Here is a 12,251-nt window from a genome sequence, read left to right on the forward strand (position 1 = left end):
GACTTGTCATCGCATAATGTCCCCGTCCTCTCACCTCCACTCTGTTTATGTCTGAGTTCTTCAGCTGGCAGCACTCACCTCTGGTTTCCAGGAAGCTTTGGCCAGTTCAGACCAGCTCTGGCACTGAGCGGGGTAACTGGACCCACTGTCGGCTAGCTGGCAGGCTGAGGGCTGAAACTGAAAGGCAGTTGGGTGGTTGGCTGCTAGGATTAGGCTGGCAGTGTGGGAGGTGGACTAGCTCGCTGGGTGGTTGGCTAGCTTGTGTGGTGGCTGGTCGGCTGGCAGCTCAGCCAGACTGTGTGTCCACATGGCAGTTTTGGCTGAGATTAAGACAACACTGCAGAGCTTCACACACTCCCAGCATAATAAACATAGCTGTGGAAATATGGCGAGGCTGTCTCACCAAACCAAAACTCTCAGAATGATGACAATTTAATGTGGTCTGGCTCTGAAGCACGAGTACACGCCTCGTACAGTAATACTCAAGAGCGTCTCTGAGTGAGCCTCTCTTTAATTAGTCAAACTTAAATACACTTAGATACTATTTCAACTATTCAGATCTTCTCCTTCTTTTTAAGAATGTCTTGAAGCCAGAAGAGCTTGAGAGAGAGAGAAAATGTGAGGAGAGAGAGGGAGGACTGACATGTACCAAATCATACTGGGATCGGGAGTCCATCCTGCAACTAGAGTAACTGTACATGAGGCGCCTGACCAACCCACTGAGCTGTACTGGCACCTGTAGACACATTTATTTTTCACATTACATTTTTTTACTCAGCAAATATTTAGAAGAAGTGACTATTTTAACTGTGAAAAGAAAGCAGGATGATGTTTTTGCTGTCACAAGATCAGAAAAGAGAAGAGAAGTTCTACTAGTGGCCAAAATGGACAGAAAGCAGAAGTTCTCCATTGGAGCTTTAAACTTCTCTTCTTTACCGCAAATGTCAAATATTCAACGTTCAAAGTTGGAGTTACAGTAGTCTGAAAAAGAATCATTACTGAACCAGGCTGTAAACATGTTTATTTTTCTGTAAATATCGGCTTTATTAAATGGTGTGTAGTGGCTTCCAGTGTTTCTGCAACCAGCCTCTAGTGGACACTTGAGGAACTGCAGTTTTTACCACTATGCATTGGCTTCATGTTTCAAGACTGGAGGTTGCCGCTTGAGCCTGAACCGTGAAGTTAACGTCTCCTCAATGTTTCTGCCCTCTGTTCCTCCTCTCTCCGTTTTCTCTTTGGTAATCAGCTATGAACTAGGATTCAAAAGTTCTGTGCTCTCTTTAATTATATTTGATATATATATATATTTTTAGATACTTTTTATTTCATAGTTTTCAAGAAATAAAGAACCAAGAAAATACACAAAAACAAAACAAGACATAGCAAAGATGTTACACCATGTCAGCATTAACATGCATGAATTTTGCATATAATTTGTATAAGACTACCTTATTAAACAATTCATTTTACACGAAGCCATGAGTAAAAGCTTTAAAAACTCACGCAGAAACAAAATGAAAAGAAAATGTACAAAGAAATAGAAAAAGGGCTACATCAACAACAAAAAATGCTGTTTACTAATTTATAGCAATAACAGAAAATATAAATTTTGCCAGTGTCTGCAGGCAGAGGTGAAATGTGCCAGACTTGTTTCAGCACATTAATCAGATTGTATTTGGCAAGACTTTGCTGTCATGAAATAAAAATATTTCTGTGAGTATTAATCATTATCAGAAACAGAGTATGAAGGCATAAAAACATTTAGTTTTGTTTGTGGGCTTGTTTCAAGCAATGGTCTGTACCATTGGACTCAGTCTGTAATTTAGACAAATTAGCCTGTTTGTTATGAGGTATGGAGCATTAAAATGAATAAATACTGCTGTTTTTCAAGATAAGTTATCATGTCACATCTATAGGAGGAAACAAATATGAACTAGGAATTAATTCTTTGCTCAGTGACTTAATCGTTGTGTGTTTGTCTCTTCACAGACCGCTTTACGGTGTACAGTGCTAAGAAGCTCCGACAAGCGTGGAATAAGTAAGTAAACTGTTCATCTGTGTGTGTGTGTGTGTGTGTGCGTGTGCGTGTGTGTGTGTGTGTGTTATATGTGAGAGTAGTGTGATTGCTTTTATAATTGACAAACACTCATGCTCTCCAGCCTCCACCCTTCCTGCCACATGCATGTGTCTGATTCTGCTCTGAGACATTTGACACACATGGCAGGAAAAGGCCACGGTGACAGGGTCAGGGATTTCCCCAGATGTGTGCCACAGTTTGCCCCAGGCACACATCTGCAGGGGACCACACCGAGGGCAGAGGGGAGTTTTCCTAACACCCTCAGGGAATTTGAGAGCAGCTCTGGGCAAGTGATTTATGAACATGTCCAGCTGTCTAATCAGCTGGAATCACAGAGTAAAGCTGCTAACACCCCCATCACAGTGTTTCTCCTATCTTGTTATAATATCATAATTATAAAGGTAGTTCCTGTCCTCGGATGATTTAAAGAAATAGGAGTTCTACCTCAAATGTCTGACAATCCTGTGCTAGTAAATTCCTCCTCCATTATTTTTCCATCTAAAGATCAAGATTAGGTTAAACATTTAACCTTTTTTTAATAGAGTAAAGAATGATAATTCTGTTTTTTTTTTAATGGGGCTCTACGGGGATGGACTATCTCTAGCAGCAAGCCTCAAGTGGCCATTTAAAGAACTGCAGTTTGGTGCATCTGCATTGACTTCCTCTTCCCAGCGTGGAGGTTTCTGCTCTGCCAGATTATTTTACCTTTATTTGATGTCCAGCTCAGCATCAGTTTGCACGCTAAGCTAAAAGTACTTCCTCTCTGCACAGAGGAACTCTGAATGTTGGCAAACATTTCAAATAAAGTCCAGCATGTATTCATCTCGGCTTTAGGTCTTTAGTTATCATATAACAGCTGTCATCTGAATCTAAAACAACTCAAACAATGTTGAAGTTTAAGAATGACTCATTATTTTACACACTATATTGAATATTTGATGACGGATGAAAAGCAAAGTCTTATGAGTTGAGTCTGACTCTGTCTGCCCCCTCCCGGTCCCCTGGCCTCGCTCCAGTCCAGGAGGAAATAAAAATGTGAAGAAAGAAAGTGAGGAGGAATGTTAATGACTGTCACTTCCTCTCTGCGGCCTTTTATCGTAGTCCAGGGAACGATGAATTTGATATGAACTTATACACTCACTTTGTCTCTGCTCTGAGAGTTGGCTCACCCTCTCTTGCTCTCTTGTTTCTGCACACAGTCAGACATTTTCTCTCTCTTCTGTTTTTCTTCCTGCAGCTGTAAAAATGTGAACGATTGATGTGCAGTAAATCGGTCAGGGACTGTAGTTTTACCTTCTTTGATGTGGGTAATAATAAAACTGTACTTTCTGTTAACTCAATGGAAAATACAGAATCATACACGGTGAAGGTTTATTGATGTATCAGGCCGGATTTGAACATTCACTAGCTCCAACAAGGAAGTGATGTTGTCCAGCCTTTTTTCTTTTATTCATCAAACTATTTGAAATGAAAACATGTTCATCAAAGGATAAGGGGTTTGCAAACATTGTGAGATTTTAAAATGTTATTGCAGACTTCATGGTGGATAAGGAGGATTACAATGATCCAAACATATTTTAAGATCTGCGTAAATGATGATTCAGCAAATAAGTTGCATGTTGTTGTTGATGTTCAGATGAGGTTTGAGTATTTATTATTTATCCAGGGAGTCCTGCTCATATCAGATTTATTATCTTAAAGGCATAAAGAGATCTATATTACTTAATGCAATATAAAATGTGACAGTGCAATCTTTTTGATCACTTGAATGTCTGACTGTTGAATGCTGTGTGTGTCTCTTTGTTTTTATCATTTATTATTTTTATTTTTTATTTTACTACAATTCTTTTAATGCATGTTTTCGCACTGAAATAGGCTGCACTTTAGTTCCATTGTACAATGGCAATAAAGATCTATTCTATTCTACTCTACTCACCAAGTTTGCATGACCTCTGGGTCAGTCCCTCAGTTAAGTCTGCAGAAAAGTGGACCCACGTAAAGGACATGATTAAGCATGGTAAAGTTTGAATCAGAGATCTCACATGCACGATGATGTGAGGGACAGACGGCATTAACACATTAACATACACCTACCAGGAACACACCTCACAGTCAGTGTGTGCAAAGTTTGGGACTGAGCAGTAGAGCCTTAATTAACCCTGAGTAATCCTCAGATGTTTCTCAAGCGGCAACCTCTGGTCGCTAGAATTGAAGCCAAAGCGGAAGTGTTAAAAAACGCAGTTCATGAAGTGTCCACTTGAGGCTGACTCCGGAAGTTCCAGAAACCACATACACACCAATTCAAAAAAGCCGATCTTTACAGCAGAAATAAACATGTTTACAGCCTGGTACAAAAGACGCTGCAATGTCGAAGATATTAAGATTACGAGTTTGAGAGGAACAGCTGACTTGAATGACAGTGGGAACACTGTAGCTGTTGGCTAGGAGGCTCAAAGTCCCCCTCTTTACATCACACTCGCTCAACAGAAGTTAGGTCGAGTTCAACATTTCCAATATGGCTCCCGCCGATGATTGGCCTCAAAACAGCGCTTCAGAAACAGGTGGGTGATGTCACGGATACTATGTCCATTATTTATACAGTCTATGGTGTTTCCCAAAGCCACTTAGTTAAGTACCTAACAATTGTTAGTTTGTACATGATCTGACTCAAACCGTGACTTATATTCTGGACTAAAAGTAGTTCAACAACTGACAGAACTTTCAGTTTCAGTTACTGGACGTTAGCAGCTGTGACAGATATGTAATATTAACCATGTCTTAATAATTCTTGCATATCTAAAAATCATAAAAGGAGATTTTTTTTGTGGCAAGCTTCATTTTTAATGTCCAACCAGACATCGTTTATGTAATGATGCTGAATTGCCCACATGATCCTCAAAGTCAAGTCAGATGCTGCTGATTCATCGACCTGACGCTGACTGAAAACTGGATTTAGATTTAGTAAGGTTTGATAGTTAGAAGCCTCTGAGTTAGGGATGAGAACGTATTGGCAGGACGAAATCACAGCCTTTTAGGTTTTAAGCAAACATACTGTAGGTTAAATATTTTCTGTTTGCTTCATATAACCTGTACCTGTTGACTGTTGCAGAACTCTATTCCTCCTATAGCTGCATGCTAAGGCCTGTTTGTTCATGCACGGTTCCAAGCTGCCCTTACGACACCCTCATCCTAAGATGAGTCAAACCCAGTGAAACCTCCTCACAAGCCGTCTTCAGACAGAAATCACAGAGGCGTCCTGCTAGAACAGCTCCTGCTCTCCGCTCGGCTGGAACAAACAGACCGGTCTGTTTCTCTCTGCTGGGGCAGGGGACGATACAGACAGATGCTTTCCTCTGTCACGCCTCTCCCGCCCTCTCTGCGTAGTTTTCTGATTGCCGTGAAAAAGAAAACACCACGCGCCGCTGAAGAAGGAATGCTTCTGTGCTGTAAATGTGTCATCACCTGCAGCTGTTTGATAGTTCCAGAAGATATGATCGATCTTCCTGCAGATGTGTGCATATTCACTCCGCCTAGATGACAGCAATAGCAGAGAGGAATGTGCGCCCGCTCTTCTTCAACACTTTTGAAAAGCCAGCGCAGGTGATCTCGTCGTATGCAATCACAGAGCGGAGTCATAGTCAGGCTACATTCAGGGACACTTCCTGTTTATGAGACGATGTTTATCTTTAAGGTTTCATTGAAGTAAATGATGGATTATTCATTTCACATCAGCTATGGGAGACGTTTGGGAAGTATTTCAGTCTTTTATGATTTAGTTTTTGTAAAGTTTGGGGTCTGTTACATGACAGGTTTTCAAATGTCAGGTCAAAAAATATGATGTATGGGAAATAGAATCCTGGCAGGGTGAGATCAGACACTCTGGGATTATTTTATTGATTTAAAGTAGGGATGTACATTTTAAGTATTTTCCGTGATCGATTTTTGGAAATGTTAACGATCAATTATCGATTAATTGATAAAAAAAAACATTATTATTCTTACGTCAAAAACAATGCCAAATAGGTTGTTTTCCCCTTAAATTATATTTTTTACAGCAACAAAATGCATAAAACTGAGTGTATTGAATACGGGCACACGTTTGACACGCAGAATATCAACGATCAGGCTCATTAAAATATTCTCCGCGGACATAATCTTGTAAAGTGAAGTCTCATACTAACAGAAAAGTACTTCAGACTCACAGTGTCCAGTTTTCTGTCTACTCGTTCTTATTGAGAAAAATAAACATGTGTGTTCGGTCAGGTGTCAGCCAGGAGCGCAACCGGGTCATAATCAGTCCCGCTGGAGAAAAGCCCAGACGGCTCTGATGTTGCTGGTCTGTAAACGTAGCGTACCAGAATTTCCCACCTGTCTGTTGCCTTCGTATCCAAAAGTGGAAAATGTCCTGTTTAAAGCTGTCAACCTTCGTGTCCGTGTCGTTGTTGGCAGCAGTTTTGTATTGATCCTCTTTTAAAAAGCGCACGTGGAGACCTGACGCACAGCCGCCAGCTGAGCGTCTCCGCTGTGCGCAACACCTTTAACAGCTGATTCACATCGAAACATGCTTTAAACTTAAAACACCTCCCTGATAGATGAGTGTACTATGAGACCACATGATGTTTGTTCCACGTGACGGAAAATTGATAACAAAAATGTGCGTTTCGAGTAATTTCTTAACAATCAATTAATCGATAATCGATTAATTGTGGTCATCCCTAATTTAAAGTATTCATGTTTACAGTTTTTAAAAATAGTCCCAGTGATCCCTTGTCAGTTAGCATTCCATGGTGATGGATTCTTATTTGTCTGTTGTGGTGGATTTAACATGAAACTGTCCTCATTCAGCTCTCCTTCTTCTCCGAGCTCTGCGGTTCACACACCTTTAAAAATAAACAAATAACTTTGAACCCTGCTGCTGTCATCACCACCGCTCATGTTTTAACTTTCTTTGTAGAGATCACTAACCTGAAGTTTCTGTCACCTGCTCCGCTCGTCGATCATATCGCTGGACAGGATTCGTTATGAAAGTATCCGAGTGTTTAGCCTGCCGAATTAGCATACTAACGGAAGCTAATGGTTTTACCTCACCTTACAGTCTATGCTCTAAGGTGTCAACAAGCAGGAGCTAAATGTGCCAGAACTCTTTTCTGTGGATTGATATAACATGACATGTGATCAGTTTGTGTCTAGTGTTGCTCTTGTTAGTGGAAGTTAATAACCATCGTTGACCAATCAGAATCAAGCATTTTACACAGCTGGAAGATCAGTAACAGAGTCAGGTAATAAGCTGATTATAATCCTGGCAGGGTGAGCCAAAACCCTGACAAGAAACAGCCACCAACTAGAGACAAGTTGACACAAGTGAAAACATCTCTGTCCTCATTCAGCCTTCCTTCTTCTGTGATCTTTGACATTGAAGCACCTTTACTTCCATCCGTCTGTGGTTGATCAGTTCAGCTGTTCTGATATGAATTGATCCATAGACGAGGTACTGAAAGTAATGAACATCATGCTGTGATTGTGTCGTACTGCAAACGTCTTTGTATTTAAATCTCACAAATGTATCCACACTCTGAAGACACAGAATCAACGGTGACCCGAAATACCCTGAACATGAAACCGTGAAGCGAGGAGCTCTGTTTTAGCCAGCAGAGTTTCACACAAAGACGTGTTTGTCTTTAAACTTTGCAGCAGACCTACACTGTATCTCCGCTGTAAGAGGAGAAGAAGAAGAAGGAGAAGAAGAAGAAGAAGAAGAAGAAGAAGAAGAAGAAGAAGAACTCCTGATGGACTTCATTAACTTTATCTCTGCCTCTTTGCTGAGTGGTGTTGATGAGTTGAACAGAGATTTATCCTCCCCCTGTCTCTCCGCTGATAAGTCGAGATCCCCATCGAGAGCCGTGGGAGTGTCTGTCAGAGTGCTTGACTGGGGATCCACCCATGAGAAGTGTGCAGAACATGAGAGGCCGTCTGAGCGCTGTGAGCGGCGAGCTGCGCTGAATAACATCATGTTTATTTAATGTAGGGGATGCCTAATTACTCACTGAATTTGTTGCCCCTCGTTTATTTTCAATCACTTCTGCCTCTCAGCACCGTGAGGAAGGACTGGTTCAGGAGTTCAGTGACTCCCAGTACGAGGGCTTAGACATGCTTACAAGCACACATACACACACTCACACACTCAGCCAGAGTCTGCTTCCGTCTTCGCTCCTGCTTTAATCAACACTTTTTGTCTCTCACGGTGACCCAGTCGCTGTGTGCCAGCTAAGCTCAAAAGAGAAAGGTGTGAGCAGGAGTGTGTGCTCTTCCTCATCTGTGTGTGTCTGAGAAGCATTTTCCTCTGGAGTCAGCAAACCTTCAGCATAATTAAAAGGCTTGTTTTTTGTTGTCAGCAGCTCTGTGAATTGGAGATAAAGTGAGTTTCTTTCTCCGAGGAGTGAATGAAAGATGTGATGTGGTGCTTCATATTTTATTAGGATGAAACCTCAGAGGTCGACTGCTTGTTTCCTGTTAGTACATCTCTGTTTATCTCTATATGTGTGTTTCTGTGACCGCTCTCTGATCCTGTGCGTTTGTGTGTTTCAGGTTGGGCTACGTGGACCACGCTGAGGAGTTGGCCTCTAGGTTCCTCCAGTGCTTCCCAAAGAACCGGCTGTCAGCTCAGGCAGCGCTGAACCACGAATACTTCAGCAACCTTCCTCCACGGCTCTGGGAGCTGCAGGACAGTACGTAACACAACATCTCAATAACCAAACACAAACAACCATCGCTGCAGACTTCAGACAGTGATTAGTTCAGCGGTCCTTCTTTGTTGACTCAAGACTGAGGACTCAAACTCCAGATTTAGTGACTCGACTATGACGGATGCTTCTTATAAAAACCTGCCGTGCACTCGGTGACTTTTCTGCAGCTGATTGCAAGTCAGCTTAGAAATGTTAAAAAGAACTCAACAATGATCACAACATGTCATCACTTCAAGTTAAAAATATCTATAGATGTTAGGAGGATCTATTTTTGCTGTCCTAAAATTATCAGTACCTTGACAGACACAAATATGGCCTCTCTTTGTTTCTCTTTCTTGTCTTCTGTCTCACCCTTCCTCCCTCTTTTCCATTTTTATTTTTCTCTTTTGTTTGAGCACGTTCAGCTCAAATGGGTCTCTCAGTATCCTCTGTGTCTGTATATATCTGAGCGAGCAGAGACGGGTATGGTTGCTGTTCCAGAGAAAACCTGTCTTATTATTTGGATGACTTTCTAACAATAAGCTGGACATCTGCTGAACACAGAAAGATGCTCAGCTTGATTTTTCTGCATCTTCAATTTTTCACTGAGAAGTCTGAAAACCCATCTTCGTTTTGAAAGCATATCTTTATTAACAGTGTTTGTTTTGCATGTGAAAGTGTGTAAAGACCAAATACAAAGTAGATGTATGTGAGGGGGCATTAAATACAAAATCAATGGCAAGATGTAAATTTGCATAAGTTCAAAGACAGAATTCCTGTCATATCAAACTAGTATCATCACATATTCATGCAACTTGAAATTTTCCAGCTTGTGCAAGAAGTGTGCATGTTACAAAAGTATATCAAAGCCTTTATTAAAGTATATTCATTATTTATTTGCATCCTATATTGTGCACATACATGACAAGGTAGGAATATATATTTTTTAAGGATTCTTTTCAGTATTCATTCAACCTCCAATCTGTTTCCTACGAGTTCATGCCCTCCTTGTAAGCAGGACTCCAGCCAACTTTCGACTTGCAGTTAAACGTCCACTTACTTGAATCACATGCACAGGGGTTTGCAACTGAAACACACTGCAACAGTGTCTATATGAGGAATCCATGCAGCAATGTTCAGCTAACATGTCCTCAAACTGTGATTGGTCGGCCTCAAAGAGCAAGACGTTACAGGAACAGACCCGTCTACTCATCTGACGTTATGAAACGGACTCAATAGATGAACATTCACAGGTTGTGTTTAAAGCTCCTGTAAGGAACTTTTGTCAATTTTGGTGCTCCCTGTGGACAAACTGGTAACTCTAGCATCCATTTAAATATATAATTTCCATCTGTAGTTCCTGGCAGGTCAAAACAGAGTTCATAACAAATCGATATTGCTGACTAGAAACGAGACAAGAAAGTCACTCGCTAAGATTTTAGTTTTTGCAGCTCTAATAAAGGTCAGCGTGGCAAGAAATATTTTGAACACTTTTAAAGAGTGTCAACGAGGATAGAAACATTAGGATGATCGATAAATTGTGATCTGAGTGGGTATTCTATATTTATTTAGGCAATTGATAGACATTTGTTTGACTGGTTTTGTCTCATACTCGTGCAAATGGAGTTGCAGTGCTCTGCAGGCGGAAGAGCACGTCTGTGTTGTGTCTGCAAATAGTGACAAAACAAACAGGCTTCCTGGTGGCAAAGTGAGGTGCTGCTTAAATCCCAAGTAGAGTGTACATCTAAACCGAGATGAGTGCTTGGGTTGTAGTCTTTCAATACTGGCTAAATTACGTGGCAGAACTGACCCCTACTGCAGAAATGTGTTGCCTAGCTTTGGTCCTGTTTCTCCCTGGATATTTTCATTAAAGGGGTCGAGCTGAGCAGCATCCGTAGTGGCTTGTGACATCAAACTCACTCAACCCCCCCTTCAAAAAAACTGAAATATCCCTTTAAAAATAAAGTTAGAAATAATGCATTTTCTTGATTATGGTCTCATATGCTCATGGAGATGTAACAGTATCAATATAAGTACATTTCAAAATCCCAGCGAGGAACATTGACACAGATGTCAAACTGGCTGTAGTTAAGGAGGTTAATTTCTCTCTACTTCTGGTGCAAACTCGGTTTAATAGTCGAGTTTCAGCCAAACCGTCATGGACTACATTTCAATTAATCCTTCAGAACTGTTTTTTTGCAAGCAAGTGTCAGATATGTGACGGGCTACATACATACATGCATCAACAATCCAGTAAGCTGTTATTCATTAGTGATGTGTAAAGCATGCTCAGCAAACCTGCCGCTGACACGGTGGTAATATTAATGTAAGAATTCCATTTTTAATTCCCCCAGATTAAGATTTTTAAGCATTATTAATCCTGTTATCAGCACCCAGCAGGTTGTCACGTCTGAAAGCGGTGGTCACTGAAAGAGGGAGAGAAGAGAGATGGCTCATTTTGATTTTTGTCATGCGCTCTCTCTCTCTCTCTCTCTCTCTCTCTCTCTCTCTCTCTCTCTCTCGCTCGCTCTATTCTCCCTTTATCTGTCTCTCTCTGATTCTGTCTTTTCTGCACGCACATGTGACACACTGGCAAAGCTGCAGAGCCACTGAGGGACGACTGGCAGTGAATTAAAACAGTTTCCTAAAACGAGGACAGGAATGGATAAACACAAAGTGTGTGTGTGTGTGTGTGTGTGCGTGTGTGCGTGTGCGTGTGCGTGTGTGTGTGTGTGAGGGGATGTGTCAAATTATGCAAATGAGAAATAAATGTGAGATTTAAAAATACTGCTTAATTACTTCACTTTTGAGTGTTTGGCTACGACTGCAGCATTGTTCATCCTTAATGGCAGACTAGATCCAATGAAGACAGCCCAGTGAAAGCAGACTGCGCTCTTTAGCTTAAACACCAATCACTACCAGAACTCACCAAACACAAGATAAATCGACGAGACAAAAGACGCACATGGTTGTGAAACTGATGAACCTTTCAAGTGAACGTCTTTGTGTTGCCCCTGTAGGGACGAACAGTATGTTTTCTATAGCCAGCTGCGCACTCTTTTGTCATGTGCTTTATGAATTAATCCAGACAATACTCACACAGATTACCCGGCACAATGGCAGAATTATTGAGACAATGAAGCTCCTGAGGTTGCTCCTGCAGTGTGGATTGGATTGTGACCTTTTTTAATTTGATTTCACTGAGCGTGTGTGTGTTTGAGCGTGTGTGTGGGTGTGGGTGTGGGCAGTGTAAGAAGTAAGAGCCACAGCCTTGGGGGACTGGACTCAAGTAGATTTACATGGATGTGAAAGTGAAACAAAAGCAAGAGTGTTTGTTCTCTATCTCCACGGCTCTCTTGGATAAACTCACCGCCCTTTTTCTGGAAGTTGGAGGATGTGCTCTCCTGTAGGATTTAACAATCCTCTGAATTGATGGTCTTGTCAGTTTACAG

The 12,251-nt window shown here is 41.3% G+C and overlaps 1 protein-coding gene across 2 annotated transcripts in view; it reads left to right on the plus strand.

Moving 5' to 3' along the window:
* The window catches only part of cdk14 (cyclin-dependent kinase 14), a 194,665-nt gene that overhangs the window by 132,473 nt on the left and 49,941 nt on the right, over positions 1-12,251 (plus strand). For both annotated transcript variants that reach the window (XM_034698459.1, XM_034698458.1), the window contains 2 exons: positions 1,990-2,038; positions 8,663-8,802. In XM_034698459.1, coding sequence (XP_034554350.1) covers positions 1,990-2,038; positions 8,663-8,802 — 189 coding nt within the window. The remainder of the gene's footprint in view (positions 1-1,989; positions 2,039-8,662; positions 8,803-12,251) is intronic.

This window comes from Notolabrus celidotus, chromosome 12 (assembly GCF_009762535.1).
Source record: "Notolabrus celidotus isolate fNotCel1 chromosome 12, fNotCel1.pri, whole genome shotgun sequence".
NCBI classification, from domain to species: Eukaryota; Metazoa; Chordata; class Actinopteri; order Labriformes; family Labridae; genus Notolabrus; species Notolabrus celidotus.